General features: G+C 48.5%; 1 protein-coding gene and 1 long non-coding RNA gene across 14 annotated transcripts in view; one reads left to right on the forward strand and one right to left on the reverse strand.

Annotated features, from left to right (window-relative positions):
- The window catches only part of LOC110260739 (uncharacterized), a 147,397-nt gene extending 132,247 nt beyond the window's left edge, over positions 1-15,150 (reverse strand). The window contains exons 1-13 of one of the 13 annotated variants that reach the window (XR_014803843.1): positions 14,457-15,150; positions 14,021-14,315; positions 13,579-13,706; positions 9,594-9,676; positions 8,808-9,232; positions 8,034-8,117; positions 7,581-7,669; positions 6,959-7,073; positions 4,844-4,965; positions 3,886-3,918; positions 1,315-2,966; positions 964-1,010; positions 128-229 (exon numbers count right to left, since the gene is read on the reverse strand). Coding sequence is in view for 10 of the 13 variants with exons in the window: in XM_084956746.1 (XP_084812872.1) it covers positions 1,333-2,966; positions 3,886-3,918; positions 4,844-4,965; positions 7,581-7,642 (1,851 nt within the window). In the remaining 3 variants the exon portion in view is untranslated. Of the gene's footprint in view, positions 1-127; positions 230-963; positions 1,011-1,042; positions 2,967-3,885; positions 3,919-4,843; positions 7,074-7,580; positions 7,670-8,033; positions 8,124-8,807; positions 9,233-9,593; positions 10,497-13,578; positions 14,316-14,456 lie in introns of those variants that run through there. The other 12 variants (XM_084956751.1, XM_084956753.1, XM_084956752.1 and 9 more) reach the window with 12 other exon arrangements.
- Positions 15,151-15,204: 54 nt separating this feature from the next.
- LOC110260586 (uncharacterized) lies at positions 15,205-23,347 on the forward strand. The gene is made up of 2 exons (XR_014803846.1): positions 15,205-15,563; positions 18,539-23,347. It is a non-coding gene; the product is annotated as an uncharacterized LOC110260586 (long non-coding RNA).
- Positions 23,348-25,527: the final 2,180 nt, after the last annotated feature.

Below are 25,527 nucleotides of genomic sequence, written 5' to 3' on the forward strand. Positions count from 1 at the left end.
AATGTGGTTCAGGAGGATGCCTGCTGGAGGCATCAATGAGAATGGGTCTTGGGTACTCCTATGCTATGTTATTGACCCTCAAATTTTAGACTCACAAACACCCAGCATGGCACATGGCACTTAGAAATTGGATGCAAATTTGCAAATTATTTTATTGGTAAATTGAAGATAGACTGCCATGGTCCAATGTCAGGGCTTTCTGAAGAACTGGTATCTTCATATTCATTTTCTGAAAAATAAAAAAGAAAGTATGGAGAGGCTTGGCAGGTGGTTATCTCTTCCCAGCAGATAACAGAATCTTCCTGAATGGAAGCAGGTGAGAGCCCATTTTTTCTCCCTCTCTTCCTCCTCTCTGTCCTGTTCCATTCCAAATTTTTTTGGTTTATAATTTTTATGAACTTTATAGATAATGGGTTTCTAAATTGTTGCTTACAAGATGAATAAAAAAGATCCTTCTTAGGTTGTTTATCTCACAGTTATTTAAAGTGTTCAAAGAAAAATATACAAACATGGTTACTGCAATCTATTTCATAATAGCAGAAAACTGAAACCATCCTAAATGTCCATTGATACAGCACAGCCAGACAATGGAATAGGATACAATTAAAAAGAAAACAAAGCTAGGACCATTTAGATCTACATAGATCCTCTGTGGTAAGAAATAAGTTATTTGAAATGAGAAATACATAGATCTGCAAATAAAGTATCACTTGTGGATAAAAAAGAATTTATACACTTATAAAGGCATAAATGTTTCCAAAGGATGTTCAAAAGTGTTAACTGTGGTGGCTTTGGGGGAAGGAACTGGGGAGGTGGGATGTGAATGCCTATAAGTTAGCCTCATACTTTTCACTTTAGCTATTTTCCCTCTTGGAGCATATATTAATTCAAAAGTCACTATTTTAAAAGCAAGATAAATTTAGCAGCATAAAAGTTAAAGTATCATTTAGCACCGACACTGACCTGAAAGGCCTGGTCAAGCAGAAACTTGAGATAGGAAGTCACTGTGCCTGAAGAGGAGGAGAGGAGAAACCAAGGCAGAGCACTACTCTACTTGCTCATTAACAGCCCACTTTAAGACAGGTAATATTGAGAACAAGGTGGGGGCTATGTTTCTCAAAATGAAGAATCACCTTGGATAGCATATTAAAAATACAAGGTATTGCGACTCTATTTCAGAATATCTGAATAGAAATCTTTAGAACTGGGGTCCAAGATTGTGCAATTTCATCATTTCCAGGTGAATCAGTAGTACACTGAAGTTTGAGACCTGTACTACTTAGGACCTTTGAGAGAAGATGAGCTTGATCATACCTGTCATTGAATTCCAGATTACTGGGGTGGTGGGCCCTGGGGAGGTGGGCCTTGGGGAGGTCTTTGTGGTCTCCGGCCTGGAGGCGGTGGTCCCTGGGGTTCTCCAGGAGGAGGTGGGGGAGAACGGCGAACACGATGTCCTCTTGGAGGGGGTGGTCTCCGCTGGGGTCCGTCACCTTGTGGGGGCGGTCTCCGCTGGGGTCCGTCACCTTGTGGGGGTGGTCTCCGCTGGGGTCCGTCACCTTTTGGGGGTGGTCTCCGCTGGGGTCCGTCACCCTGTGGGGGCGGTCCTTGCTGGGGTCCGTCACCCTGTGGGGGCGGTCCTTGCTGGGGTCCATCACCCTGTGAGGGCGGTCTCTGCTGGGGTCCGTCACCCTGTGGGGGCGGTCCTTGCTGGGGTCCGTCACCCTGTGAGGGCGGTCTCTGCTGGGGTCCGTCACCCTGTGAGGATGGTCCTTGCTGGGGTCCGTCGCCTTGTGGGGGCGGTCCTTGCTGAGGTCCATCACCCTGTGAGGATGGTCCTTGCTGAGGTCCGTCGCCTTGTGAGGATGGTCCTTGCTGAGGTTCGTCACCTTGTGAGGGTGGTCCTTGCTGAGGTTCGTCACCTTGTGAGGGTGGTCCTTGCTGGGGTCTGCCACCTTGTGGCGGTGGTCCTTGCTGGGGTCTGCCACCTTGTGGCGGTGGTCCTTGCTGAGGTTCGTCGCCTTGTGGGGGTGGTCCTTGCTGAGGTTCGTCGCCTTGTGGGGGTGGTCCTTGCTGAGGTCCGTCGCCTTGTGAGGATGGTCTTTGCTGAGATTCGTCACCTTGTGAGGGTGGTCCTTGCTGAGGTTCGTCACCTTGTGAGGGTGGTCCTTGCTGAGGTTCGTCACCTTGTGAGGGTGGTCCTTGCTGAGGTTTGTCACCTTGTGGGGGTGGCCTCTGCTGGGGTCTGCCACCTTGTGAGGGTGGTCCTTGCTGAGGTTCGTCGCCTTGTGAGGGTGGTCCTTGCTGAGGTTCGTCGCCTTGTGAGGGTGGTCCTTGCTGAGGTCCGTCGCCTTGTGAGGATGGTCTTTGCTGAGGTTCTTCACCTTGTGAGGGTGGTCCTTGCTGAGGTTCGTCACCTTGTGAGGGTGGTCCTTGCTGAGGTCCGTCGCCTTGTGAGGATGGTCTTTGCTGAGGTTCGTCACCTTGTGAGGGTGGTCCTTGCTGAGGTTCGTCACCTTGTGAGGGTGGTCCTTGCTGAGGTTCGTCACCTTGTGAGGGTGGTCCTTGCTGAGGTTTGTCACCTTGTGGGGGTGGCCTCTGCTGGGGTCTGCCACCTTGTGGGGGTGGTCCTTGCTGAGGTCCGTTGCCTTGTGGGGGTGGTCCTTGCTGAGGTCTGTCACCTTGTGGGGGTGGTCCTTGCTGAGGTCCGTCACCTTGTGAGGATGGTCTTTGCTGAGATTCGTCACCTTGTGGGGGTGGCCTCTGCTGGGGTCTGCCACCTTGTGGCGGTGGTCCTTGCTGAAGTTTGTCACCTTGTGGGGGTGGTCTCTGCTGGGGTCCATCACCTTGTGGGGGAGGTCTTTGCTGAGATTCATCACTCTGGTTTTCACCATTAGGAGGGGGTCTGGGTGGTGGTCCTCCAGGAGGTGGTCTTGGAAACACCTCATCTGAGTTTGAGTTGTCTAAATCTGTAATGCATGGCACAGTAACAGAGGAACTTGATTATGGAAGACTCCCTTTTCATTCTTATTTCTGATATCAGACTGTCCCTTCCTCTAGAACCTGCCACTCAATTGCCAACTTCCTTCCAACTCTCTGCTCCCTTTGCAGTACTCCTCCTAGTCTATATACTAGTGATAGTGAGTCTCAGTTCTTTGCTCTTGAGACAAACATGCACCTTAAATTGGGGAAAAAAGATGTTGTACATCTTAGAGTTCCCAGAGGATGTCTCCAAGTACAGAATACCAAAGGGATAATCAGCATTAGTTATGTTGGCAGTTATATTTTGGGACACTGACACAGCCTGCTAACGTGATTCCAAGTCTGGACACTTGAGTGCATAAGCAGGACCCTTTGGCTCTGGGACCAGGTGAGAAATACTAAGAGAGAAAAATAAAGACAAAGTGATGGCCCACACAGGGTTCACTAAATAATTGTGGCCAATTTTAATTAGGTACAAGAACAAGTTGAGTGGAGAAACACAGAGAAAATGTAATCGGAATTAAGTTTATTTCCATTTTTCCAAACTATGTATTAAAGAAAGGAATACTGAGGAAGAATGAAACAGTTGAGGGGATGATGCTCAGTAGGCTGGAGGAGTCAGAATTAGGACAACTTCCCTCTGCCACCCTCTTCCAGCTGTCATTTCTGGCCTGAGGGAACAGGCAGCATTCTCTGTGTCATCCAAGCTACACATCTCTGTTATTCACGTTAGGGCCCTGCTCATGGTTCCCAGAATCAAGGTTGGTAAAGGATTGCCTATATCTTGGGGGCACTAACATTAATCATTTCTTGACAAGACTGTGATGATAATAAGACACTGGAGAACAGAGAAGTTGCTAAGGATTAAAAAGAAAGAAAGTTGATGGAGAGTTAAATGAGACTTACCTGATAGGGGGTAGGGAGGTCCTTCATTGCTGCCTTCAAGGAAAAGAAGCACAAGATGAAGCGCAAAGTAAGTTCCAGGTCTTTCAGGGCTCACAACTGTTCGACAGCGACAGGGAGCCTTCTAACCACACCCTGTCTTTGCCCCAAGTACCTTGTCCGCACAGCCTGTGATGCCATTGCAAAGGGAGGACGACGTGAAGCGGTGATGGGGTGGTTCCTATGCTGAGGGTCCACCACAGACTCAAAAGAGAGGAGGGCCTTTTTTTTCCTCCCTAGTGTCTCTCAAATCCTACTAGCTTAGGTAAAGTGCTGGGGTATTTCTCTGTCACATTTCTGTGTACTTCTGCCCTCTTTCTTCATTATATACTTTATATTAATATGGTTTCTCAAGGTGGAGGTGACCAGATATAAACAAGCAGATACCACCTTCCACAGCACTTTGAAATAATAAGTGGGAGCAAAATGAACCACTGGGCCCTGGGATCTCTGTGTCTCTATGGAGAGTGAGCTAGAGAGATTGAGGGTCCTGATCCCTTTCACTTCAGTAAAAAGTCTGACCTGGACGTCCCCTCCTGCATGTGTGCAACCCCCTCTCGTGAGGCCACTTTCTCCCCCTGCCTGCTTTGATGACTGTAATGCCTTCCTGAGGACACTTCTCTGTATTTGTCTGGCCTCCCGGCAGTGCATCCTTCATAACGTAGTTAGTGAGGCTTTTATAAAAATGCCAATCTTACCCTGTCAATATTGTGGTTTAAAAATTCTTTACTGTGTTGCAGTTATACTTTAAATAAAGTATGAGGCCCTCACATAAATTATATAAATGAACTTATCCTTGTCTTAAGCATCTGCAGCCCAGGCTTTCCATCTTTCCCCTGCTTCTCTATCAGCACCCTCACTGCTGTGGCATCTAACAAATGCCAAGCAGAGTCTCAGCAACCTCTACCTTCTTGGTTCTTACCAAAAAAAGGGCCCTGCGCTGAGCTCAGGGCCAGCAAGGCCACTGAGAGCAGGATCGGCAGCATCTTGGAGGAAGCGCTGCAGTTGTTCTCAGCTCCGTCCTGGGAGAATCCAGGCAGCTTCCTTTATAAAGACCAGCAGAACAATGGTATCTTTGAGCTCCATACAGGACAGACCTCCTCACCTGATAGACAAGTTTAGAGTTGGGACTTTGCCCAACAGGATGGAGTGGATAAGATGTTGTTAGTGTGTAATTTCTAAAAGGTACAGCATGTGACTTGGGCAAAAGTTTTGAAGGCAGTGTCCAAGCAACCAGCACAGATATCAGAATTATTCTGTCGTCATTTGATTTTCAGTTTGTTCCGAGAGAGTTTCTCTGTGCTTTCAATTGTGTGTTCATGTGTTTACGTATTTCTGCATGTGTGTGTGTGTGTGTGTGTGTGTGTGTGTGTAGTGCTCCTCTAGGCCAAAGTGAAGTGGTTATTATCTTAGGCCATGATTATGGCTTAAACTCCATCATTCATGGTATTTGTATGCCCACGTACATGATATGTAGTAAAATACTTGATGATGTACATGTCATCTCTATCTTTGAAATGTATGTGGAAAACTCATACCTGGGTATCAATGGATGGCAGAAGGTTGAGCCTCAGCTGCTCAGACTCCCAGAAGTCATCCAAGATTCTCTGGCTCTAATAGAGAAGTCTTGGTATTGTAGAATAAAATTTTCTATTCTAATTAATAGCCTTAGGAATTACAATATTTAGTGAAAAGCAAAGGTAGACACAGAATCTACCACGGAATTTCTAGGACAGAATAAAATGAATATAGAGTTACTTGAAAGAATCATGATATTTTATGTATCTATGATTTCTTCCATGCTGTTTCTCTATTCTAGAATGTTTTGTAACATTCCATTTGATTTATTTCTTCGAGGAACTATTTTTAACTACCCCGCCCTCACTTATAATTTAGTGGCCACTATTATGTAAGCCAAGATACAGTCTGAAAGTCTCTTCAATATTGACTCGATCTTCTATTTTTTTAATCCAGTCCCATGTTAGAAAATGTTTTCTCAGATTGGTGTTCATCACTGGGAATTGTGTCAGCAATGTTCTGACACTCATTGCTCCCCATTCTCTATCTTAAACATATTTGTGGATTTTTTCTCTCCTTAATCATTCCTCCTGAATCAGTCAACCCTAACTTTTATATGTAATTTTTTGCTATGCATTTGGGGGGAACTTTGACAATTTAATTAGGACCTATGTACACTTCACTAGCTTTGCTGACATTTATTTTTAAAATTTAGCAGCAAGATATTGTGATTCCAAACACTTTCTTAGCCACCTACCTTCCACTTTACAGTTGGTGATTATTCTGTTATATTTAGCAATTTCCTGCTCATCTTTTAAAGGGAAGACTGTGACTAGTCAATAGCCTCAGCTGCCACTGTTTTAGAACTAGTGTAGGGTTTGTGCTATTGCACCTTTGAACAGGGTAATGGTAATTTTAGGGTGGTGTGTTTCGGGTATCAGAGGGAAGGCCATGTAGCTGGAAATGCTGAAGACAGTGTTGGTGAGTGGATTCTGGTCTAGGCATACGAGTGTCAGGGTCTGGGCCTTGCTGAAGTGTTGCCAGTAATATAACAGGAAGGCTTCCTGATACGGTGGGGTTTCCTCCAGATACCATTGCCCTGGCAAGGTGACCGGGCACATTGCTTCCTTCTCCTGGCATAGCTACGGCTGTCATCCCGAAAAGGGACAGCCGTTGGCAGTGTGGGAAAGCAGCATGGCCCCCGCTGGGCTTGTGCGAGGAAAGGAGTAGCTTCTTGGGCTTCACAGGTCCCATTACCGTTTTGGGAGGACTGTCTCTGGTTTCCTGAGACAGTTTTGTGGAAGAGGATGTGGAGAGGCCCCATCCTGCCCAGGTGGCTTCTGGTCGCCCTTCAAGTGGGAAAGGTGGGTCAGCGAGAAGGAAGGGAAGGGAGTGGAGTGGCAGCAGACGTGGGTGGGGCTGTGGAGGGGGCGGTCCTGCCTCAAGGCAGGCTTCCCTTTGGCGTGGTGAGGACTGGAAGACAGCAGAAAAGCCTTCACGATATCACTCAGCTCAGGACCTTTCACTCCCCTTCTCCGATGTCAGCAGTGCAGGAAAGAGATTAGTGAGCTGCAGTGGGATAAACATCAGCTCTGAACTCGGCAGGCACAACAAAAGCAGAGGAAATGGAGGAGCTGGAAGAGAAGGGTGTCAGTCAGGAAGGGTGGGGTGGATGCCGAGAGCAAGACTTGCAGCAGGAGCTTAGGCACCTGCCGATGAGCAGAAGCCCCCAGGCAGTGCCCTTGCCCTCTTGGAGGTGTGCTTGACGTAGCATGTCCCCATGAGAAATCCTGACTTCCTGTCTGTTTTAACACCTGCCCTCCCTCACTCTTTTCTCAGTTAACAACAGTTGGTTCAGTCTTGTTCCAAGACAGGAAATTGTCCTTGAGCTCTCACCCCCACTGCCCCATGGCCATAGGCAGGTCCAGGTGTCTGGACCTTCAGAATTTACCCCAAATATGATATGAGTCCCTCTGCCATGTCTCCCACACCAATCTTCTCCAGGTGATGATTTTTTCTTTCCTGGAGGACTATAGCACCTACCCCGCTGGTCCTGGTAATATTCTTGCCTCTACCTCATCCCATGTCAGTTCTCATCTCAACAACCAGAATGATCTTTAAAAATATAAATTGGATCCTACCATTTTTTGCTTAAGATTTCCCATGTTTTCTTCTTACACTTGTGGTTCAATGCTCTTTTCATAACTCAGCTTTCAACAACCCCATTGATCTGTGACAGATAAAAGGCATAATATGATTTTTGTTGCATCTAATCCTCCTGCTTAAAGCAGTACAAGTAACACAATTTGACAGATTAACCCTCAGTTGTTTCCAAAATATGCATTGCTTTCTTGTTGAGGGAAGTTCAATATTCTTTGTTTCTGGCAGAAATATCTCAAATTTTGTTTTCAAATTAGCATTCTTTTTTTCTACCAAGATCCTTTGGTTCTATGTTCAGGAAAGCCAACAAAAATTTCCTTCAGTAGAAATGGTTCATGGAATGTGCAAATAACAGGGACCTCAAATATGACTGAATCAGTCATTCAAAAATGTTATCAAAAGACTCTAATCCATCCGTAGCTCCTTGTATGTACCTGCTGAAATGACTGCCAGCAGCTCCATCTGCTGTCCCCTCCTCTGAGCAACTCATTCTATATTTTCCTATGGAAGACTTCCACCTGAAAAACAAGGACTACTTATGTTTAATCACACACCGATTCCTCAGCCAATTACTATGATAAAAGCTAAGTATTATGATTGGCCCAGAAATATACCAACCCCAGTTGCCAGGGGTTAGGGTAACTATGATTACATGTTTTTATGGGACCACAAGTATTGAAGGAGTTTCCACCAAGAGGAGGATGTTGGCAGGCTGGCCAACATATTGACACCTGTCCTATAGTTTCAGCACTGATCATCTCTCCACTTTTTTTCTCTATCGTTATTGTATTCCATTTTGGATGGGGCAGGAATTCTAAACATTTCTCCTTATGTTCCTTTCCTTTCCTAGAACTTCCTTATCTCAAAATGTCACATCTCTCAGATTGCATCTACAGTTCTCTATAACTAAAGGACTCTGGAAACCTGAATTCATTGGAAATTGTGTGGATTTTACTACTTACAGACTAGGATCTTTGGGTTTTAAGTTCTTCTGAAAAATGTTTATAAGCGTATCATGGGCTCCTCTTGATGCATAATATTGGAGGTAGAATGAACTGGAAACCCAATATTTTTTTATTTATTAGAAGAAATAAAAAATAATCAACTCCTGAGTCGGCAACATTTATCATAGTTAAAAATAACAACATTAAAACTTCATCCAGTACTGTGACTCTAATCATATAAGCCAGGTTGAGGAAAAGAGTTACCTTAAAGAGTTGTTTCTTTTAATGTCTTGCAGGGAATTGTTGCTTTCAAAATTGCAAGAAATTAACAGCAGGTGATCTGCTCTTTTGTTGCTGTGCAATAAATTGTTCCAAGTTTAGCAGCTTAAACCAATCAACATCTATTGGTTCATGGTTTCTGTGGATTAAGTGTCCGGGAGTGGCTTGGCTGGGTGGTTATGCCTCAGGGTCTCTCAAGAGGTAGCAGTCAGACTGTTACATAGGGCTGTAGTCCTCTCAAGGTTGACAGGGGAAGATCTGTTTCCACACTCCCTCAAAGTTGCTAGTGGTCCTCAGTTCCTCATCACATGGACCTCTTGATAGGCTGAGTGTCTTCACAACACATAACTATGTTCCTTCTCTCTGGGCTGCCTTATGACAGGAAGCTGGTTTCCATAGAGTAAACTATGCTTTAACAGAGTGAGAAAGCAAAGCTGGGATGGAAGTCACCATCTTATTGTAACCTAATGTCACAAATGACTTCCTTAGTATTTCTGCACAAAGTATTTACTAGAACCCAGTCAACATGAAATTAAAATATTTTGACCACTGTAATAATGCTAATCGAGTTTGTGTATTAACACAATTTATGACATAACACATCACTATTTTTATTTGCTCATTACATCATCAAAGCACTTATTTAATTCAAAAGACACATCAGTTCTTTCAATTTACATGAACACTTCCCAGACCAGAGAGATCAAGTATAATTCACTTGCTCTCTCAGCACAAGTTTATCCAATATGTCAATATTCATCTTATACTGACCTCTTGGGCTTTCTGGCAAACTTCTGCATAACAGGGTTTAGGGAGATCCAACAGTTTGTCGCACTCATGGAGCTTAAACACTCCTCACGAAGAAAAGGAGATCGGGTTATTAAAGAGATGAGGTATGAAATTTATATTGAGCCACGAGTTTAAGGGGAAAAATATGGTGTACTTTAGGTAAATTTATATTTTTAAAGATCATTCTGGTTGTTGAGATGAGATCTGACATGGGATGAGGTAGAGGCAAGAACATTACCAGGACCAGCGGAGAAGATTGGTGTGGGAGACATGGCAGAAGGACTCATATCATATTTGGGGTAAATTCTGAAGGTCCAGACACCTGGACCTGCCTATGGCCATGGGGCAGTGGGGGTGAGAGCTCAAGGACAATTTCCTGTCTTGGAACTAAGACTGAACCAACTGTTGTTAACTGAGAAAAGAGTGAGGGAGGGCAGGTGTTAAAACAGACAGGAAGTCAGGATTTCTCATGGGGACATGCTACGTCAAGCACACCTCCAAGAGGGCAAGGGCACTGCCTGGGGGCTTCTGCTCATCGGCAGGTGCCTAAGCTCCTGCTGCAAGTCTTGCTCTCGGCATCCACCCCACCCTTCCTGACTGACACCCTTCTCTTCCAGCTCCTCCATTTCCTCTGCTTTTGTTGTGCCTGCCGAGTTCAGAGCTGATGTTTATCCCACTGCAGCTCACTAATCTCTTTCCTGCACTGCTGACATCGGAGAAGGGGAGTGAAAGGTCCTGAGCTGAGTGATATCGTGAAGGCTTTTCTGCTGTCTTCCAGTCCTCACCACGCCAAAGGGAAGCCTGCCTTGAGGCAGGACCGCCCCCTCCACAGCCCCACCCACGTCTGCTGCCACTCCACTCCCTTCCCTTCCTTCTCGCTGACCCACCTTTCCCACTTGAAGGGCGACCAGAAGCCACCTGGGCAGGATGGGGCCTCTCCACATCCTCTTCCACAAAACTGTCTCAGGAAACCAGAGACAGTCCTCCCAAAACGGTAATGGGACCTGTGAAGCCCAAGAAGCTACTCCTTTCCTCGCACAAGCCCAGCGGGGGCCATGCTGCTTTCCCACACTGCCAACGGCTGTCCCTTTTCGGGACGACAGCCGTAGCTACGCCAGGAGAAGGAAGCAATGTGCCCGGTCACCTTGCCAGGGCAATGGTATCTGGAGGAAACCCCACCGTATCAGGAAGCCGTCCTGAAATGTTACTGGCAGCCCTTCAGCAAGGCCCACATTCTGACACGCACATGCAGAGACCAGGACCCACTCATGTAACACTGGCCCAGCAGGACAGTGTGTGGCATTTCCAGCCACATGGCCCTCCATCTGATACCCTCCCCCCACACATACACACACACACTCTGCCCTAAAATGACCCTTGTCTCGGCTGCAAACCGACCACTAACACAAGCCCTACACGGTTCTGAAATAACGGGTAGCCGAGGCTACGTATAGTCCCAAGGATCCAACGAAAAAAGCTGAGGAGGATAATACTGGGAAGAGGAAAATAGCCAGCAATAGAGAAGAGGCAGGCAGGTAAGGAAGAGAATTAAGGGCGCATTCCCGCGGTGGCTCATTGAGTTGAGAAACCCACACAGTGTCCTTGAGGATGTGGGTTCGATCCCTGGCCTCTCTCAGTGGGCTAAGGATCTGGCCTTGCCCCAGGCTGCAGGAGAGGTTGCAGATGCAGGCCAGGCCTGGTGTTGCTGTGGCTGTGGAGTAGGCCAGCAGCTGCAGCTCCAATTCGACCCTTGGCCTCGGAACTTCCATATGCCTCAGGTGCGGCCATCAAAAGTAACAAAACAGAAGAAAATTTATGTTGGAAAACTTAGCTAGTTGCCAAATTTTAGAATTAAATGTAACAGTCAACCTAATTTGGATGCTCTATTTAAAAATTCTGAGAATTCCGATGACACAACAGGGAAAGGATGTTTGAAACTCAGATTACCTGCAATGCTCACAAGGAGCAAGTGCATCTGAGGAGGATCACATTCTGCACAGGGATTATGGAAGGGAAAAGTGACAGGCAGAGGTGTTATGGGAGCGCTCAGCTCTCAGGAAAAGGACAGCGCAAGTGGGGGACTGACGACAACAACAACAACTACTAAAATAAAAAGTAAAGTAAACTAAAGAGGCAGGAACGTTCTTCTCAGAAAAATATCCTCCTTTACCACACTCTTCTATCCTGGCAGCCTCCAGTCAGGTTCAGAGCTTTTGCGCCTATGGCCTGAACCTATCACCTCACAGAAACTAGCAGTGCTTCTCAAATGTGTGGAAAACCCGTTGGAAGTGGGTTTTCTCCCAAATTCCGTCACAAGACTCCTGACTGAGACCATAAAGAAAAGGCACATGCCTCATGAGCTCTTCTTAGAGGCAGCATAGGTTAAAAGTAGAATATTTTAGAACGGAGGGCTTTCTCACGGACAGTCTCATACATGGGACGTACACGGAGTTGTTGTTGTTGTTGTTGTTGTTGTTGTTTTTTTAGGTCCACACCCGAGGCCTATGGAGGTTCCCAGGCTAGGGGTCAAACGGGAACTGTAGCTGCCGGCCTACACCACAGCCACAGCAACGCTGGATTCTCAACCCACTGAGCCAGGCCGGGGTCGAACCCGCGCCCCCATGAACGTTAGTCAGATTCGTTAACTGCAGAGCCACGACGGGAACGCCGGCGTGTACAGAGATTTTAACTGGAATTTGATTAGCAGTCTTAGGGCTTTGTCAGTATGTTCCCCGACAAGAACTACATTCCATCTTCCCCCTCCATGTCATCTCCTCTCCACAGGGTCCCCAAGATCCCATGTTCTTCACTTTTCCTTTTAGGAGAGTCCATCTTTCCCCGACAGAAGTGAGCTGTGCTGCTCCGAGTCTTGTTATGACTCTTAAAGGGGAAACCTTAAGCTTTCGCGGGCTGCTAAGGCGGGCTGTCTGGGTCGTGAGGGCCATACCAAGCGGAGGGACAAGGTCCACGTCCAGGAATGTGGGTGCTCAAGGGACTTTTCTGAATCTTTCCTAAGGTTCACTGTGGCTACAGCTTCACTTTTGGAAAAATAATCTTGGATGCCGATAATGTGACTAACGACTTTTATCACAGACCCATAGGGTGATTCCACATGAAGGAACTCAAAAGCCTCCTGCCCTGGTTTTACAGATATGCCCCCAAACTACTGCACACTCCTCCTGTCAAGTGAGGGAACCTGATTTCCCTTTCCATTAATGCGGACTGGACTGGCTTCTATGGTTACCCCAGGCCCAAAAGTACTGGGATGTGCTTTGTGACACACGGTTACGGAAAGATGGTGACTTCCATTTCTGCTTTGCTCTCTCACTCTGTCCCAGCATGGCTTGCTCCGGGGGGCAGCCGGCCCTGTGAGCCGGAAGCTCGCTGGTGTGCTGTGAGGGCATCGGGCCTATGAAGAGGTCCACGTGGTGAGGAACTGAGGACCACGCGCCACCGTGAGGGAGTGTGGAAGCAGGTCTTCCTCTGGCGGAACCTGAGAGGACAGCCCTAGAGGACGGCCTGACTGCCACCTCCTGCAAACCCTGAGCCACAGTCACCCATCCAATCCATTCCTGGACAGGGAACCCACCGAAATCATGAACCAATGGATGCTGATGGCTCAAGCTGCTAAATGTGGGGGTAGTTGCTGTACCGCAACAGACAAGCAAATCTCCCCTCGTTACTCTCTTGTCCTTTTCAAGGCAACACCACTTGGGAGAAACTCAAAGGGGAGAACTCCCTAAGGACAACGCATCTATTTCCGGAGGTTGGCCTCTACTCTTAGAGTCACCACATAGGATGTCAGGTGCTAGCGTTGTTGTTATCTATGATAGTTGTTGCCAACTCAGGAATGGATTATTTTTTTTACCCTCTTCTGACAAATGAAGGGTTATTTGGCTTCCCAGTTCACCCTACCACCAATGCTATCCGTCAAGAGGAGTCCATGGTCTGCAGAAATATACTTTACCGAACGAAGAACTTAAAATCCAAAGCTCCCAATCGGGAAGTAGGAGACCTCCTGTAATTTCAAGCACGCTCAAGTTCCCAGAAGCAGATGAATTGCATCCTTGCTCATAGGGAACTTGTAGATAGGATCTGAAAGACAGAACATTTTGAGTTAAACGAGTTCCAGGAAAGAAGGGCGCATGAGGAGAAGGGTTTAGAATCCTGGCTCCATCCAAAGTGGAACAAAATAATACAAGAGAGAACGGCAACAACAACAACAAGTGAAAGCGTGGGGGACTGTCAGTGCTGAAACCATAGGACATGTTGATTTGGGGGGCAGCCTGCCCACATCCTTGTCTCCGGGGAAAGTACTTCAAGATGTGGCATCCCATTAAAGCTCCCCATCATAGATGCCCAAACCCCAGGCCACCGAGCTTGGTATAGGTCTGGGCCCACCATAATACTTAGCTTTACTCCCAGGCATCGGCTGAGCAGCTGGCATTGACTGGAGCCTCCCTGGTCAGTGTCTTCCAGAGATTTCATATCTGAGTGAGCCGTGAAGATGCGGGGACGGCATACGGAGCTCATACGCAGTCATCCTGGTAGCCGCACGGGAAGACGGAGGCGTTAAAGCCTTCTCATAACACGGAGCCATTAAATCCACACATATTGGACCTCTCTGTTATGTGCATGTTCCCTTTCCCCTTTTCCGCATCAGCGAATTTTCGTTGGGGTTCTTGCCTCTGGAACCAAAATGTTCTGGGGGCAAGAAAAGATACAAATTGTGACCCACAACATTTGAGACACTCCTGCCAGACCCACAGAGTTTTGGACTTCCTTTGATAAGAAAGCACAGATTTTTGTCCACCAACTGATGGTCCTTCTGCCAAATTCTGTTACCTTGACTTTCTGAAGCTGGAGGAGGGGCTGCAACAGGAGTCCCCTTCTGCCCCTTTGGGAGCCTCTTTTTCTGTCACAGACCAATTGGACTGGAGCTGCTCTGAGTGGGTGCGGTTGGGGGTAGGAGGGCTGCAAAGGAGGGTAGATATCTCAGGCCATTTTCTTGCAAGCCGGCTTAGGGGGCACTTGGTGCTTTCTGCCACTTTCAGCGAGCAGAACGCACGAGGGTCTCCTGGTCAGAGCTTGGGAGCACCACTGACAACAGGTCCTAAGACCACGTAGGTGTATGATTCACTTTGCTGTAAACCCGCGAAGCTAGGGCGACACTGTAAATCACTCTTCCCCAATAAAGCAGTTTCAAAAAGTAATACGTCTTGAGGAAGAACAAAACGCAGAAACACTTGCCGGTTGTAGTAGGACGTGGGGAGGCCCGGCTCTCCCGGGCCGGGCCTAAAACGCGCCAGAAGAGGCATGGACACGGCTGGCTGGCGAGAGGGTCGGCCCTTCGGGTTCCGCCCCGGGGCTCGCGCCTCTGCCGCCGGCCGGGCGGTGGTGTGTGGCAGGCGGGGGTGCGCAACGTGTGCCGCCCTGCTTCTCCCGCCGGTGCCCCACGGGTCCAGCGGCCTCGGCCCTCCCCAAGGGGCAAGCCTCAGGCCTGGCCGCCTGGGCGCGCGGCTCGCCGGAGGCCCGCCCCGCGGCCCGGGCGGGGGAGGGGGCTTCGCGCGCCGCCCCGCGCCGCGCTCGGGGCGGGAGCGCGCCTTGCCCGTCCCAGGGCGGTTTCCCCCGCCGGGCTCGAGGGCCCTGCCTCAGGCGCCTGCCCGCTGGCGCCGTTTCCCGCTCCTGCGAGCGCCGGGGGATCCCCCTCACGGTGCGGGGGCTCCGCGGGCCGCGCTCTGGGGGTGGAGAGGGGAAGGGTGACCCTGGGGGTGGAGGCGGGGGTTGCCTCGTCGTGCTCCTTCGCGCGGCGTGTCGGGGGCACCGACTTGGCTGCGCCCGCGCCCTGGGTTCCCTTCACCGGGTTCGCGGGCGCGCGCACGAGGGATGGCGGCGGCGGCGGCGGCCCGGCGACGGGAAGGAGGCTCTGTGCGCCTCCAGGAAAGTGCCCAGGTGAGGCGGGCGGGTGTCCCTGAGGCTGCGCAAGCGTTTCCCCGTTGCCCACAAAGGCGAACGTTGGCCCCACTGGTACCCGAACTGCAGGCCACGGCCCAGCCACGAACTGGCATCTCCGGAAGTGCCTTGGTGGACCCGCTGGGGAGACGCTGTGTGGGGCGCGAGGCGCCTTTCTCATGAGAAAGCCTCCTCTAGCGAGCAGAGAGGGAGCCTTGGGTGTGGGACCCCCCAGCCGCTGCTCCTCTCAGGGGTGCGGTTGCCATGCGGACCACAGCCACAGCCTGTGCCCAGAACCCCTCACGTCTGCCCGAGGGGCACGGCGCCGAGACAGAAGTTAGAGAAAGAAAGTAGAAAGCGGAAAAGAATTTCTTTACAAAAAGACTTGTCCAAATTAGGCGAAGTGCATTTGTATCTCTAGAGGAAAGGGAGACCAGAGGGAGCAGTTTGAGGACAGAAAGCTGAAATTTCTTGTTTCACTTGGTGGATACCAAAGTCAGGCTTGGAAGTCTCTCAGTTCAAAGCGACAGTCAACAGCGTATGAAGTTTTGAACTAGATTTAAACATGCACTACTGGAGAATCAAGTTTAAGGGCAGTCTCTTTGGTGCAGTTAACTTTGTTTCGGCCACCTGCTGGCTCAGTTGGAGTTAGTTGTGTGACATAGTGTGTAAGAAGTTAAAATCATTCAAGGGAAGAGCACTGACTGACAAGCCCTGGAGGGAGGATGGTTCTAGCTCTGAAGGAGTGTTCCTCAGATCCCTTCCTGCCAGGCTATGCGGGTTGTCAGAGTTTCCCAGGGATGCTTGGGGATGGGCTCTGTGCCACCATGGAGGTGTCCCAGAGGAGATTTTCATCGCTGGCGGAGTGTCGGGGGCAGGGACCCGGCTGCGCCCGCGCCCTGTGTTCCCTTCACCGGGTTCGCGGGCGCGAAGACAGATGGAAGTGCCAGGTGCAACCCAAATATACTTTTGCTCCCCATGTTAACAACCTCCCTGGCAGGTTTCTTTTTAAATGCTGATTTCCTCGTGTCCATTGTAAATGTGTCTGTTAAGCCAGGAACTCTTCCCAAGTTTGTGAGAAAAGGGAGGGAGGAGTTAGCAGTGTGTCGTGATGGAGCAAGTATTGCCCCAGGAAACAAAGACACCAGAAGATGCTCTTAAAAAACAAACAAACAAACAAACAAACAAACAAACAAATAGACAGAGTGACTGTTTTCCCTTTCTTTTTAAAACTTGTAAGACGCATTGTCAGAGAATATTGTTGTCTGATATTTTGGGAATGCAGTCTGAACAGTTTTCATTTAGGAGCCTTTAATTTCTTAGCAATGTTATGTCTATGGTTCTTCCCTGTCGTCATAATTAGGAAGTGCTGAAGGCGATCTCTGCAGGGTTTTTCTGTATGCTACCTCAATACTCTTTGTCTTCTAGGGTAGATATTATTATTATGAATATCCTCATTTTATGGGTGAGGAACCTGAGGCTCTGAGAGTCGAAGGAGCTTGCTAAAAATGCAGTGCGAACAAAAAACAGAGAGGCTAGAAGCTGATGTCTGAAGGACTCCAAATTCCTGCTGGCTTTTTAACATATGGCATGCTGCCTCGTTCATGAAGTATGCTCAGGTTTTGTTCGAGAGTGGTGGGGGATCTAGGCAGGGAGAGACTTGGGCAGTGAATCAGAAACAGAAAATGGGGATGAGTGGGTTTGAGGGAGAAGGAACCTAGAAGCAAGCTTCCTTCCCTAGCAAAGAGGATCAGTTATTTTGGCCATCTTAAGGATTCTTCCCTTGGGTTGAGCACCTGCTTCACCTTTGCAGTCTTTCCTTGTTTCCCTCACATTTTCAGACTCTCAGGAAAAGGTCTGAAAATGATGAAAAGCACTGCGTTCTTGGTGTGGAATCCAGGGGAGGTGAGAAACAATGGAGCTTTTTGACTCGCAGCTGGCTTGTGCATAAAGATGTCATTGGCAAGGAGGTAGACAGCCTGGAGAGATCTGTTCCTGTCCCCGAATCAAAAAGCAAAGCAGAAACGTTTTCCAGGAAAGTGTTCCTGGAGGAAGCCTGCTAGAAGCATCCATGAGAAGGGGTCTCGGACGTTCCTGTGCTGTGTTCGTGGCCCTCACATCCCAGACTCGCAAACACCCAGAACGACACATGACGCTTAGAAACGGGAGGCTGGCTGATTGTTTTATTGGTAAATTGAAGATAGCTTGCCTCGTTCCAATGTCATGGCCTTCTGAAGGACAGGTGTCTCCCTACTCATTGTCTGAAACAAACAAAAAAGGAAGTTCAGAGCGGTTTGGCCGGTGGTTCCTTGTCCCTACCGGTAATTGGCAATTGAAGGGAGGTCGGTGAGAGCCCATCTTCTCTCTCTCTTCTTCTTCCTCCTCTCCATTCCTCCCTAATTCCTCTTTGTGTATGGTTTGTATGCAGCTAACAGAGAGTGGGCTCAAAATTGTTGCTTGCAAGATGAATGAAAAAGATTCTTCTGAAGTTCTTTAGCTCTTGAGTGCTGTGGATGATTCTTAGTACGTCTTTACAGAACTATTCACTGGAACCTATCCTATAGCAGCAAAAGCCTGCATCCAGCCTAAGTGTCCACTGATGGCGGTTTGCTTAAAGGGATCATGGCACAGCCAGGCGATGGGCTGGGGTAGACTTGAAAAGAAAAGGGAGAGGGGCCAACTTGATCCCTGTGGCTCTGGGATCACACGACATGGACGTGTTCTGCGAAATAAGTAATTTGAAGTGAGCAGCGTATAGGGCTGCATATGAAGTATGAGAGCACTTGTGGATCAAAGAGGAGGGTAGGTATTTATAGAGGCCTAAGCGCTTCCAAGGGTTGTTCACAAGACTTGACTGTGGTGGCTTTGGGGGAAGCTTGTGGGGAGGGAAGATGTGATCTGCCTTTGCAATTTGGCCTCATATCTTTGTTTTTGGTTCTCTTTTCTGTTCCCTTGAATGTAAATGAATGTAATAGGAAATATTTAAAAGACCTGGAAAACACCGACCAGGATGAAAGCTAAGGTGTCATTGGCAGCACCGCTGGACCTGATAGGCCTGGTCAGCTGGAAACCTGAGATGGGAAGGCACTGAGCCTGAGGAGGAGGAGGAGGAGGAGGAGGAGGAGAGGAGAGGACGAAAGGCAGACACTGCTCTACTTGCTCATTACCAGCCCACATGAAGAAGGTAGTCATCGGGGAAGAGGCAGTTTGGGGGCCATGGTTCTTACAGTCAGAATCGCCCTGGCCGGTCTGTCAAAAATATGCAGGCTTGCTCCTCTCTAGCAGGGAACGGAATAGAAGTCATTAGAACTGGTATCCAGGCCTGTGCAGTTTCAAGCTGTTTCTGGTTGATTCCGTGACACATTAAAGTTTCAGACCTGTAAGGCTTAGGGCCCTCGATCCTCCCTGTCACTGAGTTCCAGATTACCGGGGTGGCTGTCCTGGGCGGGCCTTTATGGTTTCCCCCCTGGGTGGGGGTGGTCTGTGGTGTTCTCAGGAGGAGGTGGAGGAGGATGGTGATGCTGATGATGGTGTGCTGGTGGGGTGGTCTCTGCTGAGCTCCATCACCTTGTGGGGGTGGTCCCTACGTTGGTCCATCACCTTGGTCTTCACCATTAGGTGGAGGTCTCTGCGGTGGTCCTCCAGGTCCTCCGGGAGGTGGGCTGGGAAACTGCTCCTGGGAGCTCTGATTTGAGTTGTGTACATCTGTTGTAAGGTATGGCACAGGAATAGAGGAACTAGGGGAAGGAAAGGGTGCCTCTCATTTTGGTCTCTGGTCACCCCATCAGGCAGTCTCTTCCTTTCGAACCTGCCTCTCCACTATCAACTTCCCTCCCACCCACAGCATTATTTGGCAGTACTCCTATTCATTCAGACACTAGAAATGTTGCATCTTAGTTCTTTGCTCTAGAGACAAACGAAATTGCCTTAAATTGGGCAAAAAAAGAAGTCATGGAATTCTTAGCTTTCCTAGAGGTTGTTTCCAAGGAAAGAAGAAAAGCAAAGAGATTATCAGTGTCAGTTATGATGGCCCTTACATTTGGAGACAGTGGCAGTGCTTGCCAACTATGACTCCAAGTCTGGCCACTTGAGTGCATCAGGGGAGCCCTCATGCTCCAAGACCGGATGAAGAAATACTAAGAGCAAGTGATGGCCTACACAGGATTCACTAAATAACTGTGGCCAGTGTTAATTAGATATGAGGACACATTTGAATGGAGCAGCACAAAAGAGGGAACCAGACCCCAGTTCTTTGCATTTTTCCATAAACCATATACGTATACCGAGGGGCATTGGGGACAACGAGAACACTGGAAGGCTTGGTGCTCAGTAGACTGGAGGAGGCAGAATTTGAGCTGCTTCCCTCTGCTCTCCTCCCTCAGCTGTCATTTCTGGCCTGAGGGAGCAGGCCACATACTCTGTGGCATCCAAGCCACACATCTCTGTTATGCACCTTAGGGCCCTGCTCGTGGGTCCCTGAGTCGCGGCTGGTAAAGAATGGCCTATAGCCTCTGGGATACTAACATTCATCCAGTCGTGACAAGACAGTGAAAACGACAAGACACTCTAGAACAGAGCAGTTGCTAAAGATAAAAACAGAAAGGAAGTCGATGGAGGATTTGAGGTGACCTATCTGGTAGGAGGCTGGGAAATCCTGCACTGTTGCCTTCAAGGAAGAAAAGCACAAGATAAAGCGCAAAATGCATGCCAGATGCCTTGGAAGATGCCCCAAGTACCTCGTCCACACACCCTTTGCAAGATGCCGTTGCAAAGGGAGGACGACGTGAAGGGGTGACGGGGTGGTTCTTATGCTGAGGGTCCACCACAGACTCCAAAGAGAGGAGGCCCTGGGTTTTCGTTTTGGTTTGGTTTTCCTGTCCCCCTGGTTTCCGGTCTACCCTCATGCTGGTTCAGGTAAAGTGCTGGGTGTTTCTGTGTCTTATTTTCCTGTCCTTCTGCTCTCCCTCCACATGAGACACTTGACCTACATTAACATGGCCTCACCCAGGTGGGGTGACCGGGAGTCAACACACGGGTACCACCTTCCACAGCACTATGGAATGGGGCGTGTGAATGGGAGCAAATTGCAACCCCTGGGCCCTGGGATCTCTGTGTCTCTGTGGAGAGTGAGCTAGAGAGATTGAGGGTCCTGATCCCTTTCGCTTCAGTAAAAAGTCTGACCCGGGCGTCCCCTCCTGCGTGTGTGTGACCCCCTCTCGCGAGGCCACCTTCTCCCCCTGCCTGCTCTGATGACTGTAATGCCTTCCTGAGGACACTTCTCTGTATTGGTCGGGCCTCCCTGCAGTGCATCCCTCACAGTCGAGTCAGTGAGACGTGTGCAGAAATGCCAGTCTTCCCTTGTCAGTCTGTGGTTCAAGACTCTGTACGGGGTTCCAGGTACACTTTATGTAGCGTCAGCCAGGGTGTGAGGGGCCTTATCCTTGCCTTAAGCACCTGCAGCCCAGGCTTTCCACCTCCCCCGCCCCCTTCTCTACCAGCACCCTCACTCCCGTGGCATCTAACGAACCCCACGCAGAGTCTCAGCAACGCCCCCCCCCCCCCCGCTTCTTGGTGCTTACCAAAAAACGGGCTCCGAGCTGAGCTCAGGGCCAGCAAGGCCACTGAGAGCAGGATCGGCAGCATCTTGGAGGAAGTGCTGCGGTTGTTCTCAGCTCCGTCCTGGGAGAATCCAGGCAGCTTCCTTTATAAAGACCAGCAGGACAATGGTATCTTTGAGCTCCGTGCTGGGCGGACCTCATCACTGGATGGAAAGGTTAGAGCTGAGCTTTAGCCCAGCAGGATGGAGGGGGTAAGAGGGTGTCCGTGTGTCATTTCTCAAAGGTGCAGCATGTGACTTGAGCCCGAGTTGTGAAGGAACGGTGTCCAAGCCATCGGCGCAGACGTCAAAGTTGTTCTGTCATCCTTTGACTGCCATCTGTTCCCTGAGACTGTTGCTCTGTCCTTCGTGGAGCTGTTGGTGTGTGGGCTGTGCATGTGTCTGTGTGTCTGTGTGTTGGCCGTGATCCTGTAGCCCAGACGACGCTGGTCAATATCTCTGGCCATGATCGTGGCCCAGGCTCCATCACTCATGGCCTGTCTGTCCATATGTATATGCTAGGTAGCAAAACGTCTTGCTGATACACACATCCTCTCTGTCTGTCTTTGAAACGTATGTGGAAAAGTGCTGTCGTGCACACACGGGTGGCGGAAGGCTGAGCCTCACTCAGCCTGCCCGGGCCCCCAGAGGTCGTCCGGGAGGCTCTCCCTCCACTTGGTGGTGTGGAACAAAGGTGACCCGATACTCTTCCTTCGTATAAACAGCCTTCGGTGTGCTGGTATTTACCGAAGGCAAAGGTAGACACAGAACACTCCGGGGACCTTCTGGGACAGCACCAAATGCATACACAGTTCCTTGAATGGATCATGTCATTGCATGTGTACAAGACTTTGTGCCGCTTCTTTTGTAAGAGTCCATGTCCCTCCTTCCTGCTGGACAAAGGGCTATTCCCTTCAAAACCTCCATGGCATCGTCTTGCCCTTCTCTTCTTCCGTCAGTTTCCTTGTTAGCAACTGTGTTCTCGGATCGTTGTTCACCACGGGGAATTTTCTCTGCAAAGTTCTGCCACTCGTTTCTCCCCATCCCCTATCTGAAACTTATTTGCTGATGTTATATCACCTTCTCAACCCTCTCTGATTTAATGTAGAGTTTCATTTCCGTTTGGTTTGTGCTGTGCATTTTGGGAGGAGGTTTTTGGGGGGCGGGACTTGTTTTGTTTTGTATTTATGTGTTTTGTTTTGTTTTTGTCTTTTGTCTTTTTAGGGCTGCACCCAAGGCATATGGAGGAATCCCAGGCTAGGGATGGAATCAGAGCTCTAGCTGCCAGCCTACCCCATAGCCACAGCAATGCGGGATCCTAGCTGCGTCTGTGACCTACACCACAGCTCCCGGAAACGAGGGATCCTTAATCCACTGAGCAAGGCCATGCATCAATCCCACGTCCTCATGGATCCTGCTCAGGTTCGCTAACCACTGAGCCACGACGGGAACTCCTTTTTGGTGTTTTATGGCCACACCTGAGGCATAATAAATTTCCCAGCCTAGGGTTTGAATTGGAGGTGCAGCCACGGACACAGCAACACCAGATCCAAGCCGCCTCTGTGACCTACACCACAGCTCACAGCAACACCAGATCCTTAACCGAAATTATTCCAAAAAATCACAGAGGAAGGGACACTCCCAAACTCAGTCTATGAAGCCACCATCACCCTGATACCAAAACCAGACAAAGATACCACACCAAAAGAAAATTAATTACAGGCCAATGTCACTGAAGAACATAGGTGCAAAAATCCTCAACAAAATACTAGCAAACTACATCCAACAATACATTAAAAGGATTGTACATCATGATCAAGTGGGATTTATCCCAGGGATGCAAGGATTCTTCAATATTTGCCAATCAATCAGTGTGATACACCACATCAACAAATTGAAGAATAAAAACCATATGATCCTCTCAGTAGACGTGGAAAAAGCCTTTGACAAAATCCAACACCTATTTCTGATAAAAACCCTTCAGAGAGTGGGCATAGAGGGAACCTACCTCAACATATTAAAGGCCATATATAACAGTCCTAGGGCTACCATCATTCTCAAGGGTGCAAAGCTGAAAGAATTCCTGCTGAGATCAGGAACAGGACAAGGATGTCCGCTCTCACCACTACTATTCAACATGGTTTTGGAAGTCCTAACCATGGCAATCAGAGAAGTAAAAGAAATAAAAGGAATCCAAATTGGAAAGGAAGAAGTAAAACTATCGCTATTTGCCAATGACATGATACTATACCTAGAGAATCCTAAAGACTCTACCAGAAAACTGTTAGAGCTCATCAATGAATCTGGCAAAGTTGCAGGATACAAAATTAATACATGGAAATCAACTGCATTTCTATATGCTAATAATGAAAGATCAGAGAGAGAAATTAGGGAAGCCATCTCGTTTACCATCACATCCAAAAGAATAAAATACCGAGGAGTAAACCTACCTAAAGAGACAAAAGACCTGTGTTCTGAAAACTATAAGATACTGATGAAAGAAATCAAAGACGACACAAATAGATGGAAAGACATACCATCTCTTGGACTGGAAGAATCAATGTTATCAAAAGGACTATACTACCCAAGGCCATCTACAGATTCAGTGCAATTCCTATCACACTACCAAGGACATTTTTCACAGAACTCGAACAAAATCTTTTAAAATTTGTTTGGAAGCACAAAAAACCAAGACTAGCCAAAGACATCCTGAAAAAGAAACCTGGAGGTGGAGGCATCAGCCTCCCTGACGTCAGACTATGCTACAAAGCAAGAGTCATCAAAACCGTATGGGAAGGGTACAAAGACAGAAATACAGGTCAGTGGAACAGGATAGAAAGCCCAGAATTAAACCCACGCACCTACAGTCAACTAACCTATGACAAAAGAGGCAAGAATATGCAAATGGAGAAAAGACAGCCTATGCAATAAGTGGTGCTGGGAAACCTGGACAACCACAAGAAAAAGAGTGAAATTAGAACACTTCCTAACACCATACATAAAAATAAACTCAAAATTGATTAAACACCTAGCTATGACAAGTTACTATAAAACTCTTAGAGAAAGCCCTCCGTTCTAAAATATTCTACTTTTAACCTATGCTGCCTCTAAGAAGAGCTCATGAGGCATGTGCCTTTTCTTTATGGTCTCAGTCAGGAGTCTTGTGACGGAATTTGGGAGAAAACCCACTTCCAACGGGTTTTCCACACATCTGAGAAGCACTGCTAGTTTCTGTGAGCTGATGGGTTCAGGCCATAGGCGCAAAAGCTCTGAACCTGACTGGAGGCTGCCAGGATAGAAGAGTGTGGTAAAGGAGGATATTTTTCTGAGAAGAACGTTCCTGCCTCTTTAGTTTACTTTACTTTTTATTTTAGTAGTTGTTGTTGTTGTCGTCAGTCCCCCACTTGCGCTGTCCTTTTCCTGAGAGCTGAGCGCTCCCATAACACCTCTGCTTGTCACTTTTCCCTTCCATAATCCCTGTGCAGAATGTGATCCTCCTCAGATGCACTTGCTCCTTGTGAGCATTGCAGGTAATCTGAGTTTCAAACATCCTTTCCCTGTTGTGTCATCGGAATTCTTAGTCCCTCCATCCTGGCCTGGGTTCCTCCTTGTTCCGTAGCCTCACCCAGTCCTGATGAGCCCAGTTTTTTCCATTCCTTAGGGAAACTCCCATGTGCATCTCACTTGGTAATTCAGACGTGGCAACCGGCTCCACATTTTTAGCTGAACTATGGACTCACCGGCTACAACCATAATTCTCTTACGATCAAAGGTATTCGAAGCTGCAAAAATACACAGAGGAGGACGTTTATTTTTGGCCTGGAAGCTTCAGAAATACTTGAAGAGCAAGGGTTTCCGGTCACAAAGAAATTCCCTGGGCCTAGGGACAGAGAAGAATGCCTCAGGGGAAAGCGATGGAGAGAAATGCATTTTAGGCTCTGTTAAGCTCCCACTACACCTGGCCCACACCCCACACCTATAGGATTTTGAGGTTTGCCAGAGGAAATATCAGTCTGTCCAAGACGCTTGGAAGAATGACGCCAAGGCTATCTGTGGATGGCCTTCAGCTGAAACCCTGTGCAGGAACCTGCTTGCCCAGCCAGAAGCTGTGCAGTGGATGGGAAATGACTGAACAAAGACGATTGGACCAACGGTCCCTCTCTGCCCCCGTTGGCACAGTCTTTTCCCAGGTGAACGAGAGAGGTATGAACTGGCCTGGAAAATGGCCGAAGCAGAGAGACTGGACAGAGGCACACCATGGGATGGTGACAGGTTGCCTGACAAGCAGAACCAGCTAGAGCCTCAAAAGTCATCTTCGGTGCCATTGTGGGGCCAACCACTGGAGACCCGTGGGGAGATAAAGACAGA

The sequence above is a fragment of the Sus scrofa genome, chromosome 5 (genome assembly GCF_054392235.1).
Source record: "Sus scrofa isolate SSC_HxYL_T2T_F1_AM1 chromosome 5, Sscrofa_HxYL_maternal_Yorkshire_Landrace_v2.0, whole genome shotgun sequence".
NCBI lineage: Eukaryota > Metazoa > Chordata > Mammalia > Artiodactyla > Suidae > Sus > Sus scrofa.